At 39.2% G+C, this 14,470-nt stretch overlaps 1 protein-coding gene across 1 annotated transcript in view; it reads left to right on the top strand.

Moving 5' to 3' along the window:
- The window catches only part of LOC147672485 (natural killer cells antigen CD94-like), a 103,505-nt gene that overhangs the window by 35,477 nt on the left and 53,558 nt on the right, over positions 1-14,470 (top strand). Inside the window, exons 2-3 of the mRNA XM_086947998.1 lie at positions 3,714-3,809; positions 13,902-14,060. Of these exons, the coding sequence (XP_086804124.1) occupies positions 3,714-3,809; positions 13,902-14,060 (255 nt within the window). The remainder of the gene's footprint in view (positions 1-3,713; positions 3,810-13,901; positions 14,061-14,470) is intronic.

The following is a 14,470-nucleotide window of genomic DNA, read 5'->3' on the forward strand; positions in this document are numbered from 1 at the left end:
TGGGGGTTGTAGTGCTGGCTTCCCAGCCACAAACATACCTCCCTGTTAAGATGGCTACCTACCTGTTAGGTGAAGGTGGGCAACGCAATGGCTGACACAAGGTTGTGGGTGTCAGGAGTGTTCCATACTGCTGGGCTGTGGGACAAGGGTGCCTGGTGGGAGTTGTAGTGCTGGCTTCCTACCCACAAACACACCTCCCTGTTAGGGTGACTACCTACCTGTAAATTCATGGGTATCAATGCAATGACTGACACATGGTTGTGGGGTGAAGTGTTACATCCTTCTGAGCTTTGGGACTAGGGTCCTGGTAGGAGTTGTAGTCCTGGCTGCCTGTACACATGCCCCCTTGAAAATTTTGCTAGATACCTTTGGGGTGGATCTGTGAGACATGTGTTGGGGAGAGTGTGGTGCACATGAGTGCATTTGGGCCTAGGAGGTGTCACTTTGTAGTTGTGCAAGACAGTACATAGCAGTGTAACGGAAGACATTTGTTGGTACCTACCAGCCTCCACTCCCCGGATATTCCTATGAGACTGGATGCAGTATAGCAAGTACCTTCTTCTCCCATAGGGGGAATGTTTGTAGTCGTATGAGAGGGCCACCGCCAGTCATCTGAGCCAGCTTACGGTTCTTGTTGTTACGCTCTTTCACGTTGGTCTTGAGGTCATTCCACTTCTTCTTGATGTCATTCAGGGAGCACGGGATGGTCCCTACTGCATTGACCTTGTTCACTATCCTTGCCCACATTTCATGTTTGGTGGCTAATGGTGTCTGTTGGACCAGGTTTCCAAACAAATGTGGTTCTACTCTGATTACCTCATCTACCATCACTGACAACTCATAGTCAGTTAATTTGGGCCTTTTTTCTGTGACATGGTGTGATGTGCAAGTGGGTTAAAGGTGTAGGTGTGAAGGTGGTGGTGGTGGGGGTGATGTGTGTTGGGTGAGTGTGGTTCTGATGGTGTGATGTGGGCAGGTTTGCCTATCCTTACTGCTGTGGGGATGGGCCCTTCAGTTGTGGAGTATTGCAAATTATTCTGGTCAGGGAAGGGGTTGGTTTTATACTCAGCTATGTCGGTGGTTCAAATTGGAGTATTGATGTCCGGTGAGTTGTGTGGGTTGACCTGAGAATTGTATTTTTTACTTGCCATGGGGATGTGTCATTGGGGTGTGTTTGGTGTTTATTGGGGCTGAGCCAGAATAATGGCCACACTTGGTAGCCTTGTTGTGTGTTTGCATTCGACCTCCATTACTCTTCCGGAGTGGCCGCAGCAGTCGGAACACAACAGCCCTTCCGCTGGCTCTCCCATTCATCAATAGTAGTGATTGCGATGGTCTGAAACAGCTGATTGTTCCTCTATCACCACAATGGTATGCTAATTTCACTTGCGGTCAATACGCTGGCCAGGCCGCGATTTTGGGTCTTTCTGCATAAAATTCGACCGCCGCTGACAGATTTTCATCTGTTCCACACACACACGGCGGACTTTCGTGGAATCTGCCCGCTGTGGGCAGATTACTCTGGCGGTTCATCCTAATCTGACCGCTGGTTTTCCTGTGGTACATGTGGACGGTTATTTTCTGCTACCACGGCGGTCAGAATGCATTTCCGACCTCCATCCTAAACGACCCCTAAGTTATTGCATAGACCCCTACAACCTTAGCAGCAAGCAACTAAAATATACTTAAAGTAAATAAGTATTTCATAATTTACATAACCACAATACAATTACATAATTAATTTACAAGTAATAATTAATAGTTAAATAATTAGGACTTTATTAACTTCTCACCCAATACCCCTCCAAACTTAGGGGCACATTATGATGGCGGACGGACCTGAGTCCGTCCGCCACCATAGAGTAGGAGGGAACCTCCGCATGGGCTGCGGAGTTCCCTCCTGTGCAATTAGGATGTGACCGCCACCCTGGCGGTCACATCCTCTATTGTTAACATTGCGGCGGGTGCGGCTTCAAGCTGCACCCGCAGCAATGTTAACAATGCATGCATTGCATTTGTATGTAGGAAGTGGCAGGCACTGCGCGGTGCCTGCCGCTTTCTGCATACAAATGCAGTGGGGTACCATAGGTACCCACCATGTGCATCCCCCACTTCACCTAGGGGGCCCGCAACGGGCCCCTGCAGTGCAGTTACACTTGCTTTTCTACGGCGGAAAAGCCACCGCGGAAAAGCATGTTTTAAAGCCCATCCTAATCTGGCTGACGGTGTCTGAGAGACACCGTTACCATATTAGTGCTTTTCCGCCGTGGTTGTAAGCCAACCGCGGTGGAAAAGCTGCGGACGGAAACCAGGACCCACCAGCCATTCTAATGTGGCGGTGGGTCTTTGGTTGGTCGGCAGAGGATTTTCCGCATCCTCCGGGCCGGCGGTGGCTTCCGCCGGCCTTGAGGATGCGGAAAATCCTCCATCTTAATGAGGCCCATAGTATCCAGCAACTAAAATACAGCTAAAATCATGATTCCATATTTTGCATAATTAAAATGAATTGAAGAATTAACAATTAATAATAAATTGTTACAAAATTAACTTCATAACCTACAGTCTACAAACCCAGCAGCCTGCAACTAAAGTATAAGCAAAATAAATAAGTATTCCATAAATTACATATTAAAACAATTAAATAAATAATTATTAATGGATTATTACCTAATTAACTTCCCACCATATGCCTATACAAACCTAGCAACCCTCAATAACATTTGACAAAAACAAATCAGTATTAAGTAATTCACATAATAAATATCAATCGTATAATTTCTGTTATATATATTCATGATTTGGTTTTATCATTTGGCTTTTTAATATGGTGTATTATTATGGTGATGATTTTATTGATAGTGATTTGATTGTTGTCTAGAAATTATAAATTTTATGAGGAACCTCCTGCTAAAGCTTCTTTATAAAATCATTTTAAATATTGAGATTCATCTCAGAACTAAGTAAAATTATTAAATTAAATTACATTATTTTGGGTGCCATCCAATTTAATATTGTTGATCTTTTCATACACAAACCCTTTTTATACAGTTTAATTGCCTATCTCCATAAAAATTTAGTATTTTTATGATAGCAATATATTATCTTATTATATGGAAGGATGCTAGCATACCATAGTTAAACTTTGCTGAAAAACCACATCATTATTTTAATGTTAATAATAAAACTACAAATGCATTATCCACCTAGTAATGTAATTGTTACAGTGCATTTAAAGCAATCAATTATTTTTCTGTTTATAAATGTCTATGCCAATGTAGTTAATTCAGTTCTCCTGCATTGTGAACATTTCTAAAAGTCTACATTCTACCTAATCTGACCATTTTTGAATATTAAATACATCGAAACCTTTATTTCCTTCTCAAGAGTATTTTGTAAATTATACATTGATCTATAAACAATATTCCCTTATTCTCAGATGAGAATAATGTGTATCATATTCTGATTTCAATATTAGAACAGTTATTATGGCAACTTGTGGTCTCTGCTTATATTTTATTTTCCTATTAATCATAAAAATGTATCGGTGTTTTCACAAAATATATTTGTTGAATGGATGTCATATTATTAACTTTTTCTTAGATCATAGACACAATATCCACTTCAAATTAATGTGTTTTAATTATTTTTTAAACTCTATATTACAATGTGAATACAAAAGCTGCTATGTATTTAAATATCTTCTGTATTTTCAGCTTCTTCTGTCTCCCCTATTTGCAATTTTCTATCCAGGATACTGGGGACAATTCTGCTGTTGCTGCTTGGTGTGGTGATTGCCCTAATGATTCTGAGTAAGTGAATATTAGCTCATTTATAATATTATTTTAGAGAACACACCACTTTTTGATTGAGTGAAGGTTAACTACGTATGTGATATCAAGTTGGTTTGAAGGGTAGAAAAAAGAGCACCAGTTTTTTGTAAAGTAAAGTGAATGAAATTGACATATAATGAAAACATTTTGAGATGAACAATTAACTTTTGGAAATTACAATGTAATAAAAATTTACCCTAGCATATAAACTACAATAAAAATGAAAAGCACCTTAAGGTAAAGTAAAGAATAAAGAATGGGAAAAGAAAAGTAGGGTTGTCTAAGATGGAGGAACTTAGATGATGGACGACAAAGTTGATGCATTTTCATGAGTTTGATGAGTATAGGACTGAACAGTACATACAAATCTACTAAAAAGCAAGAAGTCTAATTGGGGTTGAATGTTTTGTAAACAAAGGTTACTATGTAAGTTTGAGTTTCCAATAATATGCATTTTGTCTAAGATATATGAGTTCTTTAATTAAGCACAACTGTTGTGTTTGCTGAACCTCCATAATTAAGCTCCTAAGGAAAAATTAATACCATATAAACTTAATTGAGTGGATAAATTACAATGCAAACTCTGCAGGTGGAGCAGAATGTATGGCCCACCCCTAATTTAACCACTTCCAAGGGAAAAGCTGCAAAACCGAGTGAAACATCTCACCAAAACATACATTCAAGTATACAAGACAAAAGTAAATGTATTTTTAAACATGTTAATGAAAAACGTGCAAACATTTTAAGATATCATACATTTTACCCTACTAACAGATACAATTGAGATTGATATTATTTTATACAGTGCAGGAATACCCACAGGCAACTTTGTGCTAGCGTTCATTACTGATCCAGAGGAACATCTAATGGGGCAAAGACCAAGAAAATAGCCAGTTTTTTAGCCGTTTTCTAAGTTGCATAAGATTGGTCTATGCTTTAAGGTACCAAGGCAGCAAGTCCCACAATTTACAGGTGGAGGAGACAAAACGTCTGCCGCCCCAGGATGATATTTAAGCATTACACCGGTTTTAGCAAAGTTTGAGTGAAATATTCTCCCGGGGTTGTACCACTTTGATTTCTTCCAAAGAGTTTCTGGGCCAGTATCATGGAGGGCTTTGTGAACAAGACAAGTACCCTTACAGGTAACCCATTATCTAACAGGCAGCCAATGTAACTCAACTGAGTTGAATTTAGGAATCATCATGAGAAGCGTGCCACATCATTCTGTAGTACCTGCAATTTGTTCAGCAGCCATTTTGAATGCCTACATAAAGGATAACCCAGTACTCTATCCATGAAAGTATCAATGCAGCGTTTTGGAGAATAAATGGAATAAAAGGAAATAGCTTTCCCAATGTCTTTTAAAGGAAAATACATCAGGAGTTAACTTGATGGATCTGATATGGATCCATCATAGAGTATTCCCCAAATTCCTGACCTTTGTGAATAAGGAAAGAGAGGCCAAGGTCTTGAGGCCATCAGGAATGGTTCCAAAAAGAAGAATTGTTTCCAAACAAAAGGATTTGTCCAAGTTTAATTCCCAGTTGTTAAAGCATTCTGCAGCCACACCAGGACCCCTCAAAATCAAAACAACAATTTGAGCGACATCTGCATAGGAGACTATAGAAAAACTGAAAGATCAAATTATTTGGTCACTGATGTTACGTATATATTAAAAAGAGTACAGCTTAATGAAGACCCTGAGGGGCTCCAACGGGCAGTAAAAAGGATTTAGATATAAAATCTCATAGAAATATTGACTGTTCTCGGTTGGTGAGAACGATCCAGGTCCAAGTCACTTATTCAAATACTCTCTAACCCGCGGATGAGCACTGAATGGCTCATGGTGTAGAAAGCTGCAGATAAGTCCAAAAGCCGCCTAACCACCATTGTCCACTATCATTCTGATTTCCGCTGTTGGTGCAATCAGAGAAGATTCGGTGCTATGGTTTTTCCTAAAACCATACAAAGCATGATCCAGTAACTCATTCTTAGCAAGGACGAGAGTTCTATATTCAGATGTTTTTCTAGGATTTCTGCTGGCATTGGGAGATGAGAAATAGGTTGATAGCTCTTTACATCATTTTGGATTGAGGGAAGGTTTTTTTACCAAAGGTAGGACAGAGGCCTGTTTTCCATCATTAAGAAAGTTTCTTGCATTGATTATTCCATTCAGGAGTTTGGTAAGATATACTGCCACTGTTCCTGCTATGGAGTGAAGTTTTTTGGGGGACAGAGGCCACCAAATGTATCCCTTCACAGAAAGTAAGGCAGTTATTAAATCACTTGTGCTACACCTGAAGCCATGTAAGGGCATCCTCAGGAACTATAAACTTGAAATGTACTAAATATTATTGGAATGCATGCTATGGGAGGGCAATTAAAAAAGACAGCAATTCATGTAAGAGAGCACGGCCTCCCCCTAAATGTGATAGAAATAGAAGTATGAGAAATATTGTAACATATACGAGAGGCAGGCACTAGCTCTCAGGAAATAAATCAAGCAAAATATTGAAGGATATTTTATCTAGTGTCGAAGAACACGTAACAGGGCCACTAACAACTATCACTACTTTAAAAAGATTAATTGCATGAACTAAAAAAGCCAACAGCGATACCCCACCTGCCCCTAGGAGATACCAAGAAATAGACATATCTGAGCAATTACCAATTACACTTATTGGGGAACCTTTCCTTTTACATGACAATCTAAATAATGAGAAACAGATTATAATATTCTCTATAGCAAACGATTTAATGACACTTAGACAATGTCAAATCTGGAGGATGGATGGGACCTTTAAAATTGTCCCTAACCATTTACTCAGATACACATCATACATGGTGATTATCAAAACACAAATGTCCTTTTTATACATGAAATACTACCAGATAAATAAAGCAGCACTTATTATAAGTTTTAACCATATAAAACATAGAACAAATAACTACTACCCTCATTATCATAGACTTTGAACAAGCCATGATTTTAAAAATTCTAAAAATATACCCCCACACAGCATTTCAAGGCTATTACATTTAAGTAAAAGTATATGGACACACAGACAAAAATCAGGCAGCCAATTTGCCTTTCAAATAAGATAAAAATAGCACTAGCCTATGTCCCTGTCACAGAGGTAGCCAACAATTAGAATCTACTAATAGAAAACCCTTTCTACTAACACAATGAAGACAAACCTAGTCACCCTAGGTTTCGAGGACACTTTGGTTGGCAGACTGCATCGCTACGGACTCAGATGCCAAGACAAATTCCAAATACCATAGTGGAATGTGTATGACAGCACCTTGGCGCAGGCAGCCAAAACAAACAACATAGTGGAAGGATGGCACAATGCCTTCCAATCCACACTAGGCAGAACTCAACCTACCCTATACAAATTTATAAAATCATTGCAAACAGAGGAAAGCTATCAAGAACTAAGAATAGAGCAATCTATTAGTCAAACTGTCCCTAAACTGTGCAAACAAACCAAAAGAATGTATGACATATTACCATTTAAAGTTAAACTCTTCCTAAATAGCAAAGGACTACATTAAATAGCAATGATAGCCAAAAAATACCGTAAAATAGATCTTAACCTACCAAACTCGTCAAATAGTACGCCAAACTGTGTAAACTAACAGACCACATTTATTTTAAATAATAACTATGACATTGTATTAGATCAGTCAACCAGCTGTTTAAAATCATAATATGAATAAACACTGATCTAATAAAATTATATATACAAATCATTTTTAAAACAAAAGTAAACTATCACCAACAAAAATAGATAAAATTAAATTCAATCCATCACATAAAATATTAACAACACATAATTTTAACAATTCCAAAGAGCAATTCCATGTATTTAATATAAATAATGTAATAGCACATTTCCAACCCAAAATAAATTAGAGAATTCAAACTCACTGTTATGTATCTGGATATCTTTCTCCAACTCCAACAAACATTAGTAATCCACTAAAAATAAGGTGAATGAATCCAAAAATTCCCCCTAAAATTAAAATATATAACAATTCCAATTGAAATTCCTCAAAGTAATTCTGAGTACCAAGGTCCAATTAGTAAACTGAAAAAGGGTTTTAAAAAAGAACCACCCCAGGAAAGCTGAAAAAAGGAAACCAAAGTAATAAGCATTGGTATATCATGAGCTAAACTGAATTCCTTTAAATAAGAAACATAAATTACAACTCCAAATGCCCATCAAATGTGATTGTTGACAAAAACCAGTAAAAGAAATTGACAAAAACCACCTGCAAAGCACATTAGATTCCTGAAAGTACATATATATAAAAGTTAATCATCAAAATATAACCATCCAATTTGATATACATAGTAATACACTATTAAAATAGTGTAACAAACACAAACAAACTAGTGTACAATAGTAACAGCAGTAGATCTAAATATACACAAAAAACACTATACCTCTACAGTTAAAACCCTTAAAAAATCCTTAAAAAAGGACTTACCTGTTTTGAAGAACAGCTGCACTTTTCCACAACCTGGCTCCAGGAAAGTAGACTAAAAATAACATAATTGATTATTCGGTAATCAGTATTAAAAGTAAAAAGCAAGAGTGTTGCAGTTTGTGGCTCTTGGCAGCAAAGAAAAAGGAGGAGGTATTCTTCTCTGTGGATTAATATAGGGTTTTTGGGCCCTGACTGATAACGAATTTTGTGGGTAGTCTAGCTTTATATGCTAAATAGTTTTTTAATGATTGCAGAGATATGTATAGTGAATGAAAAGAAGCATAACCTGAGCCTCTGGTCCTGACATAGTATCTGTCAGAAATGGGAAGTATTTGACCACATGCCAGAGGACTTCCTATAGAAACCTTTATATAATCTATGTCCATCCCTTCAGGTACCATTCACCTGAAACAACATTATTGTGTTGACTATTGCATCCTTTTGGCGATAGATCATTAACTACTCCCTTGAGTCAGGCTCATTCCCAGAATATACAAAAATACTTTGCTGTTGGAGAAAAAGTTATTAATTTCAGACAGGTGCTTTCTTTTTTGCTGCAAAACAATGGAAAACATTGTGACCATTCAACTGAAACATGAACAAAAGGAATCCTGCTGGGGATGGTGGGGAAGTGTTCACCACAGTGGTATGGGAGCACTTAGTGTTTTGTAAAATACCCCTCACAAAGTGAATAAATATGTGTATAAAAATAACAAAAGGCTATAATGTGCCTACAGCGGTTCTGCTCAAGTTCAATGCAATTTGCATGACTTGTCAGGTATTGCTTGCTTGCTTCATGAGCATTCAAAAACATCTGGGGGGTGATTGCTATTGTGCAATGAACTCGGGATGAGTTGCCCTCCGTCTTGCCCCACACGCTGCTCCGCCGAACTGAACACATATTTATTCAGTTTTTGTTATTAATATAAATACAATTTTGTGTCAAAACTAGTGAAACGTGAGTAAGGTGGGGAAGTTGTGCCCCTGTCCTGAAGAAGGAGCTCTGTCTCCAAAACATGTCGACGCACACAGGAGGTACTGTCGATTACCACGACAGGTCCAACCACGCACTTCACTTCTTTTAACAGTACCAGCCCGGGGTTATGAATGAAAAATGTTCTAACAAACCCACGAGCCAGGTATCTTTTTAATTCTTTCACTAAATCCCACCACTCACATAAAATATCCCGTATCACATGCATCACATGCACCACACATAGCCATAACTATAAGTGCTCCCGCGTAGTCATAGGTCATAGCACTCCCCATCCTGTTAGAGGGGTGCGAAGACCCCTATGATGAAGCATGACACCAAGGGGCCTTTTGGTGTGTGAGGGGTATTTTGCAAAACACTAAGTGCTCCCATACCACTGTGGCGAACACTTCCCCAACATCCCCAGCAGGATTCCTTTTGTTTATGTAACTAAGTCTGTGGAGTAAGAATCCTGCTTATTACTCTACCTCCCCCCTCCTGTTTATTTGTACGGTCAACTGAAACAACATATCAAAAGAAACCTCCTTGATTCGAACCAGTCAGCCTTTATATAAGGGTGCAGTGCAGAAGCAGTCATGCTAATCGTGTTTGATGAGGCTCTACAAAACTTGAGCATGGTGGAAGCTAGCCCAGTGTAGACCTTAGTGCAGCTTTCTACCTGGTAAACCACAGGACACTATAACAGAATGGTTTCGATCCTACCAGAAGGACAGGTCCAATACTCAAAAGACTAGCTGTGAACATACTCCCTTCCTTCTCCCTCTCTCAGTGTAGACCCTCAAGATTGGATTGTGGAGCTGAAACTCTTCAACTAATGTACAAATTTTAGGCGAAATCTGCCTAAATGTCCGTCAGCATACTGATGACACCCAGATGTATCTACAATTATCTGCATCATAGACAGGAGTTAAGCTTGGCTCTCCAAACATGTTTTTTTAAACTAAACTCCTATAAAGTTGGAGTTATTGCCCCATACGTCTAACAAGAACTGCACCCTTGCTTATGATTTGATCCTGAACTCAAATCAACTCATAACGAGCCAGACTATTGTAATTCAAGTACAATTGTTAGGCATCTCCACCATAAACACTGCGCTTCTTAAAATTATCCTGAATTTAGATGCAAGGCTTGCAAATGACACAAAAGACAGATTACATTTCTCTAGCTTGGACTCCATGTGTTTTTATTTTTGACTTATCTGATTACTTCAATTGCAACAATGATCTGCTGCAGGAATGATTTTGGGAGGGGGAACGGGACTAGGACAATACTTCTGACATCAACTGGACATGGGGCAGAGTCTTTCAGTGTTTGGCGACATAACATTTCTTCACTTGGTCTCATATTTCCTTTAGGTTCATATAGGCGCAGTCATTTTGGGGCCTGGAGTCTTGGTCAGAACCCAGGTGCCACAAGGCACCTCATAGGGATACATTTGCTTGTGACAGTCCCAACAAAGTTTGAATTTGATAGTCTTGGGAGAGGAGATTTGCTATTGTATGCTTGAGTTAAAGGTCAATTGTGAGAAAAGGTTAAGTAGTAGGTCCAGATTTGTGTCTGGCCCTTATATGCGGCTCAGCATATCACTTCCGGAACAGGACAGCGCTGGCCCTGAGCCACACAAGGATGCATACAGTTGTACAGGAGTACTGCTTGAAAAGATTCAGGATCCAGTCTAACACCTGGGAAATATTCAAAATGTGAGGACATCTGCGGGTAGAAGTATCCACCAGAATTGTAAGTCATATTTGATAGTTAACCAGGGAAAGTCAGTGGGTAACTAGCTATTTTTTACTGATTGAATGGACAGCTATCTTTCCTGTCAAAGTTTCCCTATGCCATTTTGCTCCTCTTTTTCTAATTCTATTGAACTTACAATGTTTCCCCGAACACAAGACTCAAATGCCTAGTCCTTGTCCATATGTTGCACATGATTTTGGGTGTTGCTTACCAATAAACTGGAATACTCTATTGGGCTGGAGTGGTACACATAAGTGTTTCTGGGTTACTATTGGCTGTTAGACCTGGCATCTTTGGTGTATTTTTCCCTTGTCTGTTTTTCTTCTGACATCCTATTTTTGACTGTGTTCTGCCTTTCATTGCTAAGGTGCATGTGCTCCCTGTGCAAATTGTGAATATGATTGGTGATTCATGAATGGCATATTTGATGTACTGGTAAGTCCCTAATAAAGTGTAATATGTGTTTCCAGGGCCTGTAAATCAAATGCTACTTGTATGCCTGCAGCACTGATTGTGTCACTCACACGAGGAGCACTGCAACTATGTCTAGGACCTGCCACTGCAGTGTCTGTGTGTGCAGTTTTGAACTGCCATGTGAACCTGTCAAGCGCACCCACTTGCTAGTCCAAACCTTCCCTTTTATTGCATATCAATCACCCCTAAGGTAGGCCCAAGGCAGGCTCATGGGTATGATGCAATGTATTTGAAAGGTAGGACATGCACTGGTGTGTTTTACATGTCCTGATAGTGAAATATTGCCAATTTCGTTTTTTTACTATTGCAAGGACTAACTCTCCCGTAGGTTATCATTGGATTCCATGTAACATCCTACAGATTTGGACTTTGGGCTTCTAGAACTCAAAATTAAAAAATACATCTGTTAGTGAAGTTTGCTTTTAAATTGTGTGTTTGAAAATGCACTTTTAGATATTGCTCAATAAATTGGGCAACCCAATAAACCCTTGGAGGCTTGAGTAACAAGAAAAGAGTATCACGTAACAGTGCCTTCAAGGGATTTCTTTTAGACATATTTAACATAATGTATCTGAAACAAAATATGAGAGCCTAAATTAGTGGCCTCAGGTATATGAATTGTTTAAATGAATCAAGGAACTCACAAAAGAATATATCAAAAAGGAAAACAAAAACACTAACTGCACGTGTATACTTTTGGTAGAAATTTACATAATTAAATAGTTTAGAAAAAAGGGTACAGAACAATATTCTCAAAAATTATGACTCAATTACTCATAATTATGCATCATTGTGTGAGAAGCGTAATCAAGCTTTTGCCACTATTTTTCATAGTGCATAGTGCACCCTTTCCTGTTATCCAGCAGTAGGATTTTTACTCCATTTACTTTTAATTATTCAAGCTAGAGTAATCACATAATTTTGGTATTTTTGCATCACAGGAGTAATGCATTACTAAAATTACTCCTATGACTCCAGTGTTATAAACATTTTGCCCAGGCATACTTCTTGAATACTGTGCTTGCACTAACTGTTTTATTTGTAATGTTGCTTGAGACAGATTAAGATTGACTTAGGGGCCAATCATGACTTTGGTGGTCCTAATGCGTAATTTTGGGTTTGAACCCTTGGTGGTAGTCGGACCACTGCTGCACTGAGGGACAGCCTGCAGTATTACGACTGCGGCAGTTGGACTGCTAGAGGACTGCTGCGATCGCTAAGGATCCAGGATACCACAGCATTCGCGCAGCGGTCAGAGGCAATACTATGCTGGCAGTGCCACAGCTGTGCCAGAATGCATATTTCGAGCTGCCTCACCACCACCCTTTTCATGGCAGTGAGCCCGCTATGAAAACGGTGCCAGTGAGGCAACTAACAGGGCCCTAATAGGGTCCGCTGCTGTCTCTGGGCCCAGGGGGTGCATGTGGGATGGACACATACAGTGCCTCCCGCAATTTGCATCCCCAGTTCCTGCACAGTATGGCATGTATGCCACACCATGCAGCAACATGCTGCAGGCGCTCTCACAGCGGCGGCCTGCATATTAGGCTCTCTATTGAACCTAGCATGCAGACCACCATGAGATTACCGCGCAGCACCCGTCTGCCCAGGATTCCACTTGGAATCCGGTGGGTGGGCTCACTACAGTTTTGGCAGTACTACAGTGGATGGTGCATTGCACTGTCCACTGTAGGATCCTCAAAGTCGTAATTGGCCCCTTAGATTATTAATATAGAAGTTAATACAGAGTAGTGCCTGTCCCTTGTTAAAAGTCTATTGTATACTGTAAATTATAGCTACTGGCACAATGCACTTTATTTTTGCTTGCTGATCATTTGCAACCAAATAATCTATGTTAGGGCTTAGTTGTGGATTTTTCTTGGATATAATGTACACTGTAGCAGCATATTTTTGTAATTTAATTTTATTTTGTATGTGTACTCTGCTGATTGTAATGATTTTAAGTAATCAACAAATAAATACTTACCTAACCTATTTCACAGTGTGGGATGTTGCCCCAGGGAGGCATGGCTTGAGCTCTGGGCTTCTCTATCTTTGTACATTAAGTGAGGGAGAGGAGGAGAGTGCACACAATTAGGATGAAATCATTGCTTCAAACTTTCCCTCCCATACTCATTTTCCTTCTCCCTAAACCTTTGGAGAGGGGCCCCAGAATGAAATCAAAATCCTCTGTGAAAGCTCAGCAAAAAATGTTTAAAGATCTCTGCTTTAGTTGCAAATGATTTACTGAGGTCCCAAGTAACTGGCCTGCCACTGTCTAGTACCTTATGACACTTTTAGACTGCATACATGCAATTTATGCTGCATATTGTGGTGTAATGACCCCTTTTTATCTACTATTACAGCCATTAAGTCAGCTATTCAAATTCCTTCAAACTCAGAGACCCCAGATGCCCTGACTGCTAACTGTAATCTTCAGATACATCTCAACCCAGGCTTCGTCTTTGGGGGGACTTCAATGACATTGGAGGTATTAATGGACTTTCTATGTGATGAGTTAAAAGGTGAGACAAGGGGTAATGGTCTGAAAACTTGGCAAAGTGTTTCACAAGTAACTGCGCCTTAATGGCCCAAGGGATTATCAGATGGTTAATGAATATAGCAAAATTATGGCACTGAATTTATTATTTGCAAACAATCGAACCAATACAAAATTGTACTTAAGATAACATTAGTAAGGTGAGAGGAAAGTGGTGCATATATATGTGTTACATACAAAATTATTAGAAATAACTAGATTCGGGGAAGGTAATAGTTACACCACTGTGTGTTACAAAGCAAATGAAATTGATAACATTGTTGAGCCTGGCTGAGCAAAAGGTACACCAAATAAAGCAATATAACGTGGAGAGTTAAGGTTAAAGTACTGAGTTAAGCAAGCTGAGAAGAAAGATGATGAATAAGGAATGTAGGC

The sequence above is a fragment of the Lissotriton vulgaris genome, unplaced genomic scaffold (genome assembly GCF_964263255.1).
Source record: "Lissotriton vulgaris unplaced genomic scaffold, aLisVul1.2 SCAFFOLD_689, whole genome shotgun sequence".
Taxonomy (NCBI): domain Eukaryota; kingdom Metazoa; phylum Chordata; class Amphibia; order Caudata; family Salamandridae; genus Lissotriton; species Lissotriton vulgaris.